This window comes from Condylura cristata, unplaced genomic scaffold (genome assembly GCF_000260355.1).
Source record: "Condylura cristata isolate star-nosed mole 26May11 unplaced genomic scaffold, ConCri1.0 scaffold00003, whole genome shotgun sequence".
Lineage (NCBI taxonomy): Eukaryota > Metazoa > Chordata > Mammalia > Eulipotyphla > Talpidae > Condylura > Condylura cristata.
The window spans coordinates 30322066-30337266 of record NW_004567104.1 but is presented as its reverse complement, the minus strand read 5'-3'; the positions used below and the strand labels follow the sequence as shown (position 1 = coordinate 30337266).

The 15201-nt window shown below is 38.8% G+C and overlaps 3 protein-coding genes across 5 annotated transcripts in view; 1 reads left to right on the top strand and 2 right to left on the bottom strand.

The window, feature by feature from the left end:
* LMLN (leishmanolysin-like (metallopeptidase M8 family)) overlaps window positions 1–3897 on the bottom strand; it is a 39448-nt gene extending 35551 nt beyond the window's left edge. The window contains exon 1 of one of the 2 annotated variants that reach the window (XM_004675139.2): window positions 3682–3897. In XM_004675139.2, the coding sequence (XP_004675196.1) occupies window positions 3682–3897 (216 nt within the window). The remainder of the gene's footprint in view (window positions 1–3681) is intronic. The other variant, XM_012734281.1, reaches the window with a different exon arrangement.
* Window positions 3898–7028: 3131 nt separating this feature from the next.
* RPL35A (ribosomal protein L35a) lies at window positions 7029–10242 on the bottom strand. 2 transcript variants are annotated; one of them, XM_004675138.2, is made up of 5 exons: window positions 10187–10242; window positions 9467–9504; window positions 9102–9254; window positions 7806–7950; window positions 7029–7091 (listed from the first exon to the last, which is right to left on the bottom strand). In XM_004675138.2, exons 2-5 carry the CDS (start codon window positions 9475–9477, stop codon window positions 7068–7070), a joined length of 333 nt encoding a protein of 110 aa, XP_004675195.1. In that variant the 5' UTR covers window positions 9478–9504; window positions 10187–10242; the 3' UTR covers window positions 7029–7067. The 2 variants fall into 2 exon arrangements, with proteins under 2 accessions (XP_004675195.1, XP_012585427.1); XM_012729973.1 differs by having other exon boundaries at window positions 10142–10192.
* A 4065-nt stretch (window positions 10243–14307) lies between these two features.
* IQCG (IQ motif containing G) overlaps window positions 14308–15201 on the top strand; it is a 17608-nt gene continuing 16714 nt past the window's right edge. Inside the window, exon 1 of the mRNA XM_012731635.1 lies at window positions 14308–14544. Coding sequence (XP_012587089.1) covers window positions 14506–14544 — 39 coding nt within the window. The 5' untranslated portion in view covers window positions 14308–14505. The remainder of the gene's footprint in view (window positions 14545–15201) is intronic.

Below are 15201 nucleotides of genomic sequence, written 5' to 3'. Positions count from 1 at the left end.
AATTCAACATAATCCCAACAAGTTATACTGTAGATATTAACAAACTGATTTTAAAATTTATAGTGAAAGGCAAAAGACCCAGAAAAACCAATACAACACAGAAAAAGATCAAAGTTGGAGAAATGGAGCTTCCCTGGTGGTGTACGTGGTTAAAGCACGACACTATGAAGTTACCACAGCCACAGCAACACCAGTTCAATCACCAGCCATGTGGCACAGCATGTCTTGCCCACTTCTCCCCTCAGAAGTGTATTTCAGTGGAATGCCTGTTTTGCTCTCTACTCCATCTCTGATGAAGCCTCACTTCCATACCTCTGGTCCATACCCCAGTTCTTATATGCATAAATAAGTAAATAAATAACTTTTCAAAGCTATTTAAAAAAACTCAAAAGGATGGGGTTCAGAAAGCTTTCCATTTAGTGAATATAAGATTAGGAGAGTGAACTGTTCAGTGAGCATGCAGGTTCAAATTCTTTTACTCAATTCTTGCCCCATACATATCTTCCACCTGAAAGTTTTTAAGGTATATCCTTTTATAACAAACCAATACTTACAACATCTAGTAAGTAAAATTTTTCTCTAGTTTTTGAGCCACTCTTTAACAAATTAGTCAAATCCATATCTATAGTCCGTGGTTCAAAAGCTGAAGTAACAACTTGGACTTGCAAATAGCATCTGAATGGGAGTGGGGGGGGGAAACTTCTTATAGGACTGAACCCTTAATCGATGGAATCTGATGCTATCTCTGGGTAGATAGTGTCAGAACTGAGATAAATCATAAAACACCCAACTGGTATTTAGAACATATTGCTCATATGCAGAAAAGCTTCTCTACACAGTAGAAATGGCAACAGAACCCTTTACAGACATCAAAACATAAAAAAAGGGAAAATTAAGGAAAACTTTATGGCATAAATTTGACAAATTACATAAAATTTTTTGAAAACACAACTTTTCAAAAACCAATCAAGAAGAAATAGATAACTAGAATAGTCAAATATTCATTAAGGAAAATGAATTTATAGTTTAAAACTCTCCAAAAAAGAAAACTTCTGGCTGAAATTGCTTCTTTCACAAACTATAGTGAACATTTAAAAAAGAAATAATATTAATTGCATGAAAATTCTTCACTGAAAACAGAAAAGGAAGGAGTATTTCCTAATTCACTCTGAGGCCTGCATTACCCTAATGTCAAATCCAAACAAAGTTATGAAAAAGAAAATCAGGTCCTCCTTGGTGGCACAACAGGTCAAAAGCGCAGCACTGTGAAGTGATCAGCAGCCACTGCAGCAGGAGTTCAATCCCCTGCCAGGGAGCTCCACCAGGGAGCTAACTCACATGGCGCAGCAGACCTCAGCAATGTATTTCAGCGGATCTGCCTGTTCTGCTCCCCACTCTGTCTCTGGTAAATCTTTTCACTGCCCCCAACCCTTACACCTCTGGCCTACACCTCTGGCTTACACCAATTTTTTATAAAATAAATCTAAAAAAAAAAAATTAAAAGCAACAATAACTACTGGGGAAACAATAACAATGCGACAAATGAGTAAAAGTATATGAAACAAAATGACAGAATATTATAAAGTGTTGAAGCTGGGTGACCAGTCCATGGGAACTGATTATACTATTATGGTGTTGTTTTTGTTCTCATTTATATAATATAAAGCAAAAACAAAACATAGAGGTAATAGCTGAGAACAAGTCAAACTAATTTGTAGTTCCTCACCACCACCAAAAAAAGTTACTGTAATTTACTGCTAGCAACTAACAGAGGTGCAATTACTGAAGTTAATACAATAAATAGTTCTTGCCTATATTTCTGTCCAGCTTAAAGAGAAAGGTTAGGAGGACTTATTGTTACAGACTCTGTAAAGAATTAGAAAAACAAACTAGAGATGCAAACTCTCAAAAACATCTAAGTAGCTTGTTTTGATGTAGTATCACAACTCAGTTTCTTCAGCCAAGAGACAAAAAATAGGAATAGTGGATAGAAGTTTCAGGAAGTTTGCAGCTCCGTGGATCTTCAAAAGTTAAAGAACTGTCTCTGAAGATAATATCCCTCTTCATGGAGTGTTCAAACATAACAAAGTGGAGACGTGTACACTGGCAACAACCACTAGAAGAAAACAGTTATTAAAGTTTCTTCTAGTAGAAGTGCACTGGACTGTGGTGATGGCACACGGATGATTTGGTGATGGGAAGCCCACAGGAATTACAACTGAGATGGGAAAAGGCACAAAATGATGTAAAAAATAAACTATTATATAAAAAAAAGTTCCTCCTAGCACTGAAATATTAAAGTTCTTTGAAATATTTTCATTTTAATCCAAATTCAAAGAGAGAAGTGCAGAACTATATGAAAATCTTTTGCAAAAGAATTCAGAGTGATGGTGGAAGAATTGGGGACATTATCACTCAAAGGACTAAACTTGCAACCAGTCGATCCCGGAAATCTATCTAATGTACAACATAGTAATGGTAAACAGTAACGTACTATAAGCTTCAATGCTGCTGAGACCAAAGAAATTCAGCCAACATGCAGTGTCATGATACAAGCTGCAAAATAGCTACAAATTTATTTTCCTCCACATAATTACAAAGAGTTTTAACATCACTTTTTTTGGAAACTACCACAAAAATTAGTGGTTTTAGATTTCTGCACTAAACTGACAATGTCTAAGTTATTCTTTCTTGATAAAGTAATAAGATAAACTATAAAACTAAACACAACACGCACCCCTCCAAGTACCTCGTGTCCTTTTCTCAAAGAATACTTATTATTGTGGGCTTCCTCTAGGTTAAGTACTGTGGAGAAATCAAAGTATAAAATACAGACCTTACCCCAAGAAACCTTAAGTACAAAGGCAAGATATGTCCGAAAAATAATCCATCACGACGTAGCAATATCTGGTTAAGTGCCAGAAAACAAGACAGGTAAGTCATACTTGGAAATGAAGAGAATTCTGCTGGAGACTTTCGGCAGGCTACTCATGAGATTAGAGAATTTATTCGAAAAGAATTCAGACAGGGCGAAAAATAGGGTGGGTAAGAGGCTGGCACTTCCAGAGCTTGTGAACAAGGTAAAGCAACGGGATGAAGTCACTTAAAAAGTAACCTACTTGTGTCTCCAGAGAATCCCCTAAAGCTTTCAGGAAGTTTTCAGCTCCACTGATCTTCAGAAAGTAAAAAGAACTGTCTCTGGAGATAAATTTCCCTATTCACGGAAAGCCTTTATCTGGGTCTATTCTTTCCCAAACCTTTCGATCAGTTGTTTCCAAAGTGTGGTCCTAGAAAACAAACAGCACACCAACCATCTAGGAACTTGAACTGCAAATTCTGGGACTCCACCAAATTAAAGTGGGGATGTGTGGCAGCAATCTGTATCTTAACAAATCGTTCTGGTGATCCTGATAACTCTTAAACTCGAAAACCACTGCTCTTCAATTACCTGCTAATCACAACCCTCCGCACAAGAAAGTGATGATTATCTTAGTACCTAACTCAGTCACTTTGCTGGAAGACAGAAGAGTTGATAGCAGATCGCAGTCCTGTAAAGAGTTCAGTCTCTAGTTCAGTTTCACTTTCTGCGGCAGAACACCTTATTTTAATCTCTGCTATCTATGCCACCTCCATCCATACTTTGCCCCGGTAAGGCCCGCCGTAACCCTTTCGTTTACCTACCTCAGTGTCATAGGGGACGTGGTGCCGGCAAGGAGAACTGTCCAAGGAGACTTGAATAGACGTGGAGCTTGTGCGGAGTTCGCCCAACAGAAGTAAAACCCCTCGAACCCAAAAAGAAACGCTCCAAAGCCACCGGCTTGGGCTCAGGCCCGAACCCGAAGAACCGGTTCCTCCACCCCACTCAGCCGCCATCTTCGGGCCCAGCGTCGTTACCATGGAATACGTGACGCTTCAGCGCCGGGAGCCAGCCCCGCCCCTCGCCAGCAGGAAGACGCCTTTCAATTGGCTAGCGTCATCCCCAGGAAGAGAATTGCATCACGTCTATCTCGTTTCCCTGCGCGCAGCTTTTAGTAAGTCCCAAGTAGTGGAACGAGTTGGAGCAGTGAAGACTAGTGGTTGTTAACGGTAATGGTGTGGTGAGGTATGTGGGTATCTTTACTAAGGCAGTTTTTCACCCAGTGCCAGGTGCTCAGACATTTTCTGGCATAAAAGGCTAACTAGAATACTTTTTACGTTGAAAATGACGTTATTTTTAATCTCAGCTAATTTTAAATAAAATCAACGTGTCCTTTAATATTCATCCCATCCCTTAACTATTAAAAAATAATAATAAAAAAAAAAGAATTGTAACTGCATTAACCCAAGAAGAGACTTGGATTCTTGCATCGGTGATACTCTACCTTTAAAAGTTATGAGGACTTTAAGATTGAAAATTTGTGCAGGTCGTGAGGCCATGAAAAGAGAGAACCAGGAGCGGGAAGCATTCAGTTGGAAAATTGGGAGATACTCAAAAACAATCTTGTGATTGACTGTCAATAGCAGAAAATCCTCTAAAATGTACATTTGAAAGTATGCACTTAAGGGGCTCTTGCTGATGGTGCGACGGGTTAGAGTGCCATTATGAAACTCTCTGAAGCCACTGCAGCACAAGTTCAACCCCAGCCAGGGAGGTGACCCACATGGCATCGCAGAATCTCCTGACCAGCATGCTGCTCCCCCCAGCAGAGTATTTCAGTAGATCTGCCCTTTCTGCTCCCCACTCTGTCTCTGGTGAATTCTCTCACCACTCACACCTCTGGCCTATACCCCAGTTCTGTAAGCATAAATAAATCTTTTAAAAAAAAAAGTATGCCCCTAAAACACAAAAGCAGGCCACTTTGAATACTTAGGTAATATGTCTGTTAACCCACTATTTAAGATCCAAATCCAAGTTTCAAAACTTGTGCTCTTTCCACAAAAGGACTACCACAAAGAAAGCTGCACTGCAAACAAGCAATCAAGTTCCCAGTCTTAACACCATCAATGGACTAGCCCACAAGGTTTGTAGTCATGCAAACTCATTTTGGTAAAACATGAGACACCTTCAGTGCCAACTTTGGCTTGAGGTCTATCTTCAGTTCATCAAAACCTCAGTAAGGGAGCCATGAAACATCTATTTGTGCGTGTACTGCTCAGTTACCAATGCATTTACCCAGGTTTCTTCTTTGCTCAGCATCTACCACATATCCACCCCCATGGATCCTTCTACCACTTATAACATAGTACCCTACACTGAACTGTTTTAGATAAATACTAAGATTTCCCTTCCTCTGTGTACATTACTGAACAACCATCTGCCTTCTCCCAAGAACTCACAGCTGAGTACTCCTTCCTCTCAACCTCAACTCTCCCTCCACACATGACCTTCTCCCCACTCCACAAAGCCATCACAATTAATTGGCTTTGTAATTTCCAATGTTTATGGTTTCTGCTCTATTTTAGTGCTCAAAAATCTCAGTTCAGGCAGCAAAAGCTATATGGTTTTCCTTTTCCTCAGTGTGTAACTTTGTCTCTAGGGTTTCCGAAACAATAAAGGTGGCTACATGAACCACTGGGTTACACACAATAGCCTAAATTCCTTGAAGACACTACAAAAGACCTTTCATGACCTGACAATTAGTTCAGTAGACAAGCTTTCTAATTACTCATGTCTCTTCATTGATACAACTTTGTCTTTTCATTTTCCTGAAATGCTCCCTTTAGCCCTATGTGTCTTGTGACTCCAATACTGGCACAATAAAGGTACTTTTGCTTTTTGGAAACCCTTTTGAATAAAATTTACACTTCCTACCCTTTAACCCCAGCTTGTCCAAATTCAACTTCTTTTGACTAGGAATCAAATTCCAAATGGGGAGTAATCTCTGCACTGGTAAAATATGGTGAAAATTACCCAATGGTTACAACCTGCTTTTCCATGCAAATGTTTCCCTAGGGTCACAATTTCCAACTGTTAACCCACCAAGACTGGCAATATACACAAGCTCATTTCTGTGTAACACAAGACTAACCCAACAGTAACTTTGAAGAGCTCTACTACAATAAGCAAACCTTAGAACTGCCACATGCCAGACCTCTCCTGACCCATCCAACTGCTCCCCTCAACAGTGTATTTCAATAGATCTGCCGGTTCTGCTCCCCACTATCTCTGGTGAATCCTTTCATCCCTTCCTTCCACCTCTGGCCTGTACCGCAGTTCTTCTATGCATAAATAAATCTTAAAAAAAAAAAAAAAAGCCATATAAGCATCCTCAGTCATCTTCTACCACGCTAATCCATTTTTAGTATGCTATTTGTTTCCTGGCATCTGCTCAGAGTGTAAATACACTTCAAAACTTAAAATGATCAATTTGGAAAACTCAAATTCCGCTGAAACTTTTCTGTGGAATATCAGGATGGTCAATAAAAGGACTTGGTGGCTATTGTCCAGAAGGACCATACTGCAAACTAATGCCCATTACTACCAATATTTTCCCAATTTCCATTTTTAAGTTTACCAGCTACTCTATACTGAGCAAGTATCTTACACTAAAAGATAATTTTAAAAGGCCACCAATATTTTAGGCTTCTTTCACTGACCCTTAATGAAGGTAATAACCCATAAATGTAGTAAGTCACAATAAATTGAAGTAAACTTAATTATGGGGAAGTCAGAAACTCATTTTGATGTACACGTCTTTTCACCTTTAACGGTACATAATTATACTGACTGAAATGTTTTCTACCCTTGGAATGCCCCGTTGTCACTATTTGTCTATAAGCTTTGTAAAGGTTTGGTTCAAGTGCTGCATCAGTACAAACCCTTCTCCTTTCTAGTCTCCAAGCAATGTTTACTTTCCTTCCCCCACTGTGTAAGGCCCTGTTGATGACAGTGGCATCCTAATTTCATTAAAATCTTTACTGTCTATCTAAATATGTATAGTCACCATTATATATAGTTCTGTATCTATGCACCATGAAAATGCCAGATAACTGCCAACATTTTAAGCACACAGCAATATTTGGGACAGTTTTAACACCATTTAACAAAATACAAGAACAAATCCACTTTTATTGACTTGTCTGTAAGTTTAAATCCTTGAGGGGTACAGCATCTGGGTAGGGAAAAAAGAACATACAAAAACATTAGATGCAAGTTACATACAAATTTACAAATATTAAATACAATGTGGATAAATCTTTTAAATTCATCTCTGAAAGCCATTCAATGATGACTTAAATTCTGGTGGGGAGGAGAGGAAGCTGTGTTTTACAGCCTTCCGTTTATATGTGCCCATGACTGTTGAGGAACCAGTACTTGGAGCACTAACAAGTTCACTTAATTTTGCTCCTAATAATAAAAATTTCCTCTGGTGAGAAATTTCAACTGCTCAGCAGAGTTCATTAGTACATTGTGGCCCCAAGAATATGGCTACGTCTATGAAAAATAGACTCTAAGAAAAAGAGGAACTATTTGAAGTCCTGAGATTTAAAAACATAAATGAAAAACATCTGTTTTGCACAAGACTCAAGTTTTATCTTCTAGAAACTAGTTTACTGTTCAGTATCTCAGCCAAGAAATTATTAATGAAAATACCATCCTCCCCTTCTAGCATAAGCAAAATTGGAATCTAGGGGGCAACTGATTTAAACTCTTCGCCTTTATCCTCTAATGCAAAGAATGTGGTATTACAAAAAATATGTGAACAGAAGTCTAATTTTGCAGCACATTCTACTTCTGACTTTTTGCAATGGTCCTCTGAAGTTAAAGCCCAAATCTTTGAGCTTAGTTTGACTCAACATGATGCCACTGCCAAGACTGTACTTACCACACGGATTCTGTGTCCTATGGCCTTAGCTGGAAGGTTGCTTCGGAATTTTGCCCGAACCATGCCACTGTTTCCATGGGCACGTGTTACTTTCCCCCAGATTACTCTGGTTTTATTCGGTTTGCCACCGGGAGTCACTGTGTTGCTAGTTTTAAAAGGGGATTAATCAGTTATGAATATGCAGCAGCAGGTACTCTAGACCAGTGGCTCTTAACTCTTTTTGCCAACTTAGTTAGCTCAGACACCATTCAAATATTTGAGTTCCTACTTTATACCAGACACCTTTGTAATCTAACTTTCTCTAACTTAGAAAAATATAGTTTACAAAACAATCATTTTCAGAGAATAACCAGTAAATAAATATACAGAATGTCAGCCGGTAACAGCTTCAATATTGAAAAATAAAGGAAAGGAAAACAAATGTGAGGATGTCTGTGTGCAGGAAGAGGGAGGAATTTGTTTGCAAAGTTAAACAGCTAAAAGTGGACCCTGGTGGCGCGACAGATAATGCTATGAAGCTGTCCACAGTCACTGCAAGGCAAGTTCTATTCCCAGCCCATGGCGTGGCAGACCTCTCTTGACCCGCATCTTCTCCCCTCAGCAGTGTAATTTGTCAGTCTGCCAGTTCTGCTCCCCGCTCTGTTTCTGGTGAATTCTCTCACCACCCACACCTCTAGCCTGTACCCCAGTTCTTGTGAGCATAAACAAACAAACTTCTAAATAGCTAAAAGAGATCTCTGAGAAGTTAACACTGTAATGAAATTAAATAAACAGCCTGTGTCTAAGGTAATGTTTGTCAGCTTGCATCAAGTCAGAAAATACCAAGTGACAAGATCCTACCTGGTTTAAGAATAGAAACAGAGAAAGCCCTGAACACATTAGGTCTTAGAGGCTCCTCCATGACTCTGGTACTTACTGGAAAGGAGTTTATACAGGGTTCATACAATCTGGCAAATATGAAAACCTGTCACCAGAGATTTTAACAGGTCTGGGATGTGCTCAGGACCCAGGATTAAGAATCAATGTTCCAGAGCATATACAAAAGTATATATTTCTAAGGAATCAACAAAATGAATTAAAGTGTGAGCATAGTATAAGAGGATTACGGTATAAATTGGCTCTTTTGAAACAACTTGAAGCTGTATGTGTCCAAGTGATGAAGATCTCCAATTCTAACAGAACCCACAAAAGCGACAGACATAAAGCTCCCAGAGTTAGCAGCCAGGGCTGTGCCAACTTGACCAAGTTTTAGTTCTTTTAAGTAAAAATCGAAAATGCGTAATACAATAAACTTACTTCTTTGCTTTGTACACATAAGCACATCTCTTGCCTAGATAGAATTCCGTTTCATCTCGAGCATAAACACCTTCAATTTTAAGAAGAGCTGTATGCTCCCTCTGGTTCCGGAGACCCCGCTTGTAGCCAGCAAAAATGGCTTTGGACCATAGCCTAAGACACACAAAAGACATTAACCATAAGCTGTTACCTATAACTGTTCGTTTAAATTAAAAGATCAGTGTGTTATGCGTCATCCAAGTAAATGATCACTACTAAAAAGTTTCGTATTAACAAAAATCTAATTCAACAGCCCCGTCCACGTTTTAGGCTCTCCTTTAGGTCTAAGCCAAAAAATAGAAACTCACAATATTTAAAATGCCTACCTTCCAGCCATAGTTTAGAAGTCCTGTTTCCAGCAGGCCTTAAAACAAACCAACAAAGTCAGATTAAAATGACGTAATTTTCTCATTTCCTCCCCTCTTAGTTTGTTAGACAAATTATTTCTTGATCAGTGTTTCAAATTAACAGTGTGGGCAAAATTATGGCATGACAGATTTTAACAGGTTTGAAATGTGCAAACCTGGCAATCTGGCAAGACATACAAACAGAATGCACGGAATCTCGGAAATTCAAAGAAAGACAAAATGAAAGCGACAAAACATACTAAGAGAAACAACCCCAGGAACTCCAAAGCACTGGTAAGATTCATTCAAAACAATGATCAGGGGAAAAAACAATGTATCAAAGCAACACAGAAACTCGCACTTTTAAACACAGGATGCGAAAACAAGAAGACTGCAGACCAGCAAATTTGGATTTGATATTGGAGCAAACGGGAAAAGAGCCAAAGGAGCCACTGAGCTAAAAGGTAACTGTAGCCTATTTCATTCCGTCCGAGATGAAATGTGTCCCGTAACACCGCCGTCCGGGAGACTAGCACTATCCGTCTCACATCTCCTTCATCCTATCCTCCCGGTTGCTGTAACCCACAAGAATCACTAGCTTACAGACCCAGCAAAACACATCAGTGCCTCACCGAGTCATATGGTGGAGCCCACCTTAAATATTTGATCCCAAGTTTCAGCGGCAGAACTCTCACTCACCTCCACAGGGAACCAAGATGGTGGAAAGAGAAAGGCGGGGCTCCGCCGCGTAGCCTTATGGGAGAAACCTCTCCGCCTCGCCCGCAGTTTAGGCATCTTTCGAGATCGCCGAAACAAACAAACCTCATAAACTCGCCTCTGGCTGAAACAGTCACATTCAGGAGTACCCTAGTAATTTAATCCAAGAGAGTTATCATGTTTCTAAGCTGCATCATGTATTACTTTGGAACAGAGTTAGGCAAAATGATAGACAGCTAAAATAGAAAAGGTCCTTCAACGTTTTCGGTTGCCCTAGAAACACTTCCGCTTGGTTCCTGCGTGGTGCGGTGCTGTAAGTGGTGAAGTGGTAAAGCCAAGCCAGACGGAGCGTATCCTGTGCTTCGGGTATCCAGAGCCTCGGGTACCCCTGATTTATTTGCCAATGTGTGGCCGGGGCGAGGGGGTGTCTTTCCCTCTTACTAGACAGGCGTAGAGCAAAAAGGACATCTTGGTTCTAGACTGAAAAGCACGAAGACGGAGATGCTCATTCTTTTTTTCCCTTATATCTTTCCTCTTACTCCCTTTATCTCTTTCTACAAATTATTTCAGTTTCTGCATCCATCCTTCGTTTTGCCCCGGAGGGTGAGGAAGACTGCTCTAGAAAAATATTATTATTATTTTAATGGAGGCTTCAGGGATTGGTAATTGATTCAGCTGCTAAACTCTGGTGGCTCCCGACACAGCTCCCACCGGTAATAAGTAAATACTCATAAGGCGAAAATAGATTAGTGGGCTTCAGAGGTTTGCATTTCCTGATTATTGTACACTTATTGCAGTTGCCCTATGGATTCTTCCAGGTATTCAACAAGTAGTGTATTGAATGAGTACTATTTACCAAGCTTTGCTCTAGACCCAGAGGGCACTAAACAGAAATCTCTATCGTCATGGAACTAACATAATAATAGGGGAAGCAGGACATAAATATGTAAAATATGACACATTAGACGGTGATGGAAGATAAATTTTCTCTCTTGAAAAAAGTTAAGAAGACTTTTACTTTGGGATGGGAATTCATTTTGAGGGTTCTGTAGGGTTTAGTGACCCAGTCCATTTTCACAGGGTCACTGACTGGAGGCTGAAGAAAAGCAAGAACACCAGCAGGGAGATCAGTTAGGAAGTTCTTGTAGTCAATCTGATGAGAAATTATTGTGTGTAGACAGCGGTGACTGAGTACAGGTTTTCCAAATATATTTTTAAATATAATGTTGATTTGATTCGCTGATGAATGAGGGATGAGAGAATAAAAATTCCAAAGTTTTATGAAATATACATCTTATTTAAAATCAGATCTTCTTTTAAATACTAGAAACCTATTAAGTGTATTAAAAATCCCACTACTAGTATTCCAAGTTATGTACTCCTGGAAGGAATAACACTGAATTTCATTCCTTTATTCATTAACATATATAATTTTACAAATACTGATTATTGAGTACCGCGCCTGAAATGTTGACTATAATAATGAACTTCATTGTTGTGATTCCTGCGCTTAGAATTCATGAAGGGCTTGCATGTTGGGGGATGTGGAAATAAGAAGTAAAATCAATAGGATTGATAATAGGTAATGGGGGAATGTCCAGGTAAAAGAGAAAGCAAGAATGACTGCTGTGTTTCTAAAACTGAGGGATAAAAAGCCAGAATGGCATGAAACACAGCCCTGTTTCACCTATATGAGGCACATTCACTTATTCCCCAAGCCTCAAAAAAGCAACGCAAATGCATCTTAACACCTTGCTACGACCTCCTTGAAGCTAAGACTGCTCTTGCATCAGAAAACTCAGTATCCTTTCTGTCAGTTTACATATTCTTGAATTTTAAAATATAATTCCTGAAAATTTGACTATTCTTGAAATTTTTAATATAAAATTTTTGTTGCATTGTTCTCAGCACCACTTTACTGTGGAAAAATAATCCATAATGGAGGGGGCCCTCCCTGGTGGCACAACGGGTTAGGATGTAGCACTGCAAGCTGGCGGCAGCCGCTTCAGTGCAAGTTCCATACACAGCCCCAGAGGTGATCCACATGGCGTGGCAGACCTCTCCTGACCCACCCGCTGCTCCCCTCAGCAGTGTACCTCGATGATCTGCCTGTTCTGCTCCCCACTCTGTCTCTGGGGCAGCCTCTCACCATCCCTGCACCTCTGGCTTGTACCCCAATTTTGTATGCATAAATAAATAAATCTTTATAAAAATCCATACTGGAAACTCAACATTCATATAAACTGAGGTTAAAAAATAAAAAAAACAATTCTCCATGGGACGTTCTCATCTTGAGGGTTATTTCAGCCTAAAGGTCTTTGGTTTATTGAGGAGGGATAACATCTTGACAGCTATTAGTAAGATCCTGATTTTCATGATAAATAAGTTTTGCTAATTACAGTTTCTCTTTTTTTTTTAATATACAATTGAAATGGTTTATTGACAGTGGCAAGTCATTCCCATAGGATCGGGTGGTCGACCCCCATATCATTCCTGACAATTCAACAAATTTGCTGCAGCCTCAGAGCCTGTCAGGTCTGACTCCAGTGCCTGCCACTCCCTTCACTTTGTGGAGCGGCAGTATCAGCCATAGATTCCACCGGCACCTATTTGCATTCTTTCTCTAAGCTGGGCCTGCACACCACTTGGTGCTTCTAGCCAGCTTGCTGGGCAACACTAGGCTTGTGCTCATGATGGTGGTATGTGGCCGTGGGGCCAAGAGGTTTCAAAGTTCAATTCCAATTGTTTTCTAAATCCAGGTGCAATAAATTCTATTTTCTGGCAGATGAGGGGAAAGGAGTGATCACATTTAATATGACAATCACAGAAACATAAATATTATATATTACCATTCAAAAACCAGAATACAATTAAAAAAAGAAGCCCAATTGGACATTAATTAACCTTAAGAGATTTGAAGTTTGCATTTATCTGCCAACAATTAAGCTGAGGACAGCTAAATAGGCCTGAGTCACATTATGTCCATTGTCCTTTCATCTCTAGGACTATTCTGCTCAGCAAAAAGAGAAGATAAACCACAACTAGTAATTCTTACATCACACTCGTAATGAAAGGGCATAGAAACAACTTAATGTCAACACTCCCTTATACTAATGTCAGTGTTTTTCTTCCCATTTTAGGTTATTGAATTTATGTGAGATTATAAATGTACCAAGGAGCTTAACAAAATTAATTCAAGAAGAATGGAAGAGTATGTTCAAAATTCCAATTTATATCATTTATTGAAATGTAATCTTTTTTACATTCTATTTATGTAAAATTCATATATTTGATTATTTTTATATATTCAACTATTCAACATATTTATATTTAGATATGTACCATATGTAGATATTTAATATGTGTATGTTAATGCTTTGTATTATTTACATGTTGCTAGGAAACAAATTATTCTAAAGCTTAGTAACCTAATTATAAACATTGTTTGACAAAGCTTCTATGGCTGAGGAATCTGGGAGTAGCTTAGCTGATGAATGGCTCTAGCTTGGGATCTCTGACAAGGTTGTAGTTGGCCAGGGTTGTCGTCAACCTCATTTACAGAGCTGGCAACTAGATGCTCGAGATCATAGTTCCTCACTCTCATGGATCCTTCCAGAGGGCAACTCAAGTCATGCTTAAGACAAGGCAACTAGCTTCCCACAAAAGAAAAGTACCAGAGAGTAAGAGAAGCTGCACTGTCTTTCATCATCCATGATATCCTTTTTGTAACGTAAGTTAGCACTGTTCAATATCAGGAGAAACTACAAAAGGGCATGAATATGAGAAAATGAGAATCATATATGGCCCTTAGAAACTGGCTGCCACCTTTTTAGTAAGCCTCTAGAGCTGGAAAAAAAGTTTATTTTGGCTCAAGTTCAAATTGGTTGAAAAATGTCAAATAGCATAGGTTACATGACATTAAACAGTAAATTGCTTACCTTTGGTTGGTCATAATGTCACTGGGATGTATTTAGCAGACTCTTGCAAGTTCCTACTTTTTTTTCTTCATCCAGTATATGATGATATGGACTCTTCAGGAGCCAGCTATATGCTACCTGTATTTGTGATTTTTTTCTTTATTCTTTTTTAGAGATGAGCTTGAAGCCTCAGATCTTCCTCTAAATGATTTGCATTCTGAAATAACAGTATCAGTGACAGGCGAGCCACCCTCTGCAGCAGGTGAAGAAACTGACATAAAAGTCACTCAAGAAATCATAGAACCACTCTCCCTTCCAGATGTGCTGAGGATCTCTGCAGTCCTAGAGGACACCACTGTCCAGCTCTCTATTCTAAACTATATCATGCCAGTTCAGTATGAAAGAAGACAAAGCTCCAGCATGGTATGCACAATCACCATTACTTATATTTTGCTTTCTTTTTAGTTTTCCATCATTTATGTTCCCTATGCCTTTAACTTTAACCTGGGAAACAGCACTTTATCTCAGATGAAGGGCTACACTAATTATCTGAGATATGTTCTCTGAATTGATGGAGTAAAATAGCAATTACTCGTTATACCGCCCTTCATAATATCCTTTTCCACCAATATATTGATACTGTTTATAAAGATCTGTTTATATACATACACACTGAGGGGACCAGTGTGATATTACTGAGTTATTTATGTCATATTTCTTAGTTACTAAAAACAAATAGAGGGAAGAAATTCAACTGGACCCTCTTAAAATAACTTTAACCTAACATGACTTTGTCATTGCTGAATATGTTGCAACCTACCTTCTGAATATCCAGTCTTTATATTTTTAGTGATGTTATGGATTCCTCCTCAAAGCACCCCTGACTTATCTAAAAAAAGTTAGCTTTGTAGTGAGCAAAATTTTATAAATTTTTATTAATTCATAAAGTATAGTAACTTTTTATGGCTTAGGTATAAAAAGCTATAAAGTAGAAACAATTTATAAATAGAAATACAGATTTACTAAGTGATAGAATACACTATATAATTTGTAAAAATATATTCTTATTTCTGATTTTCT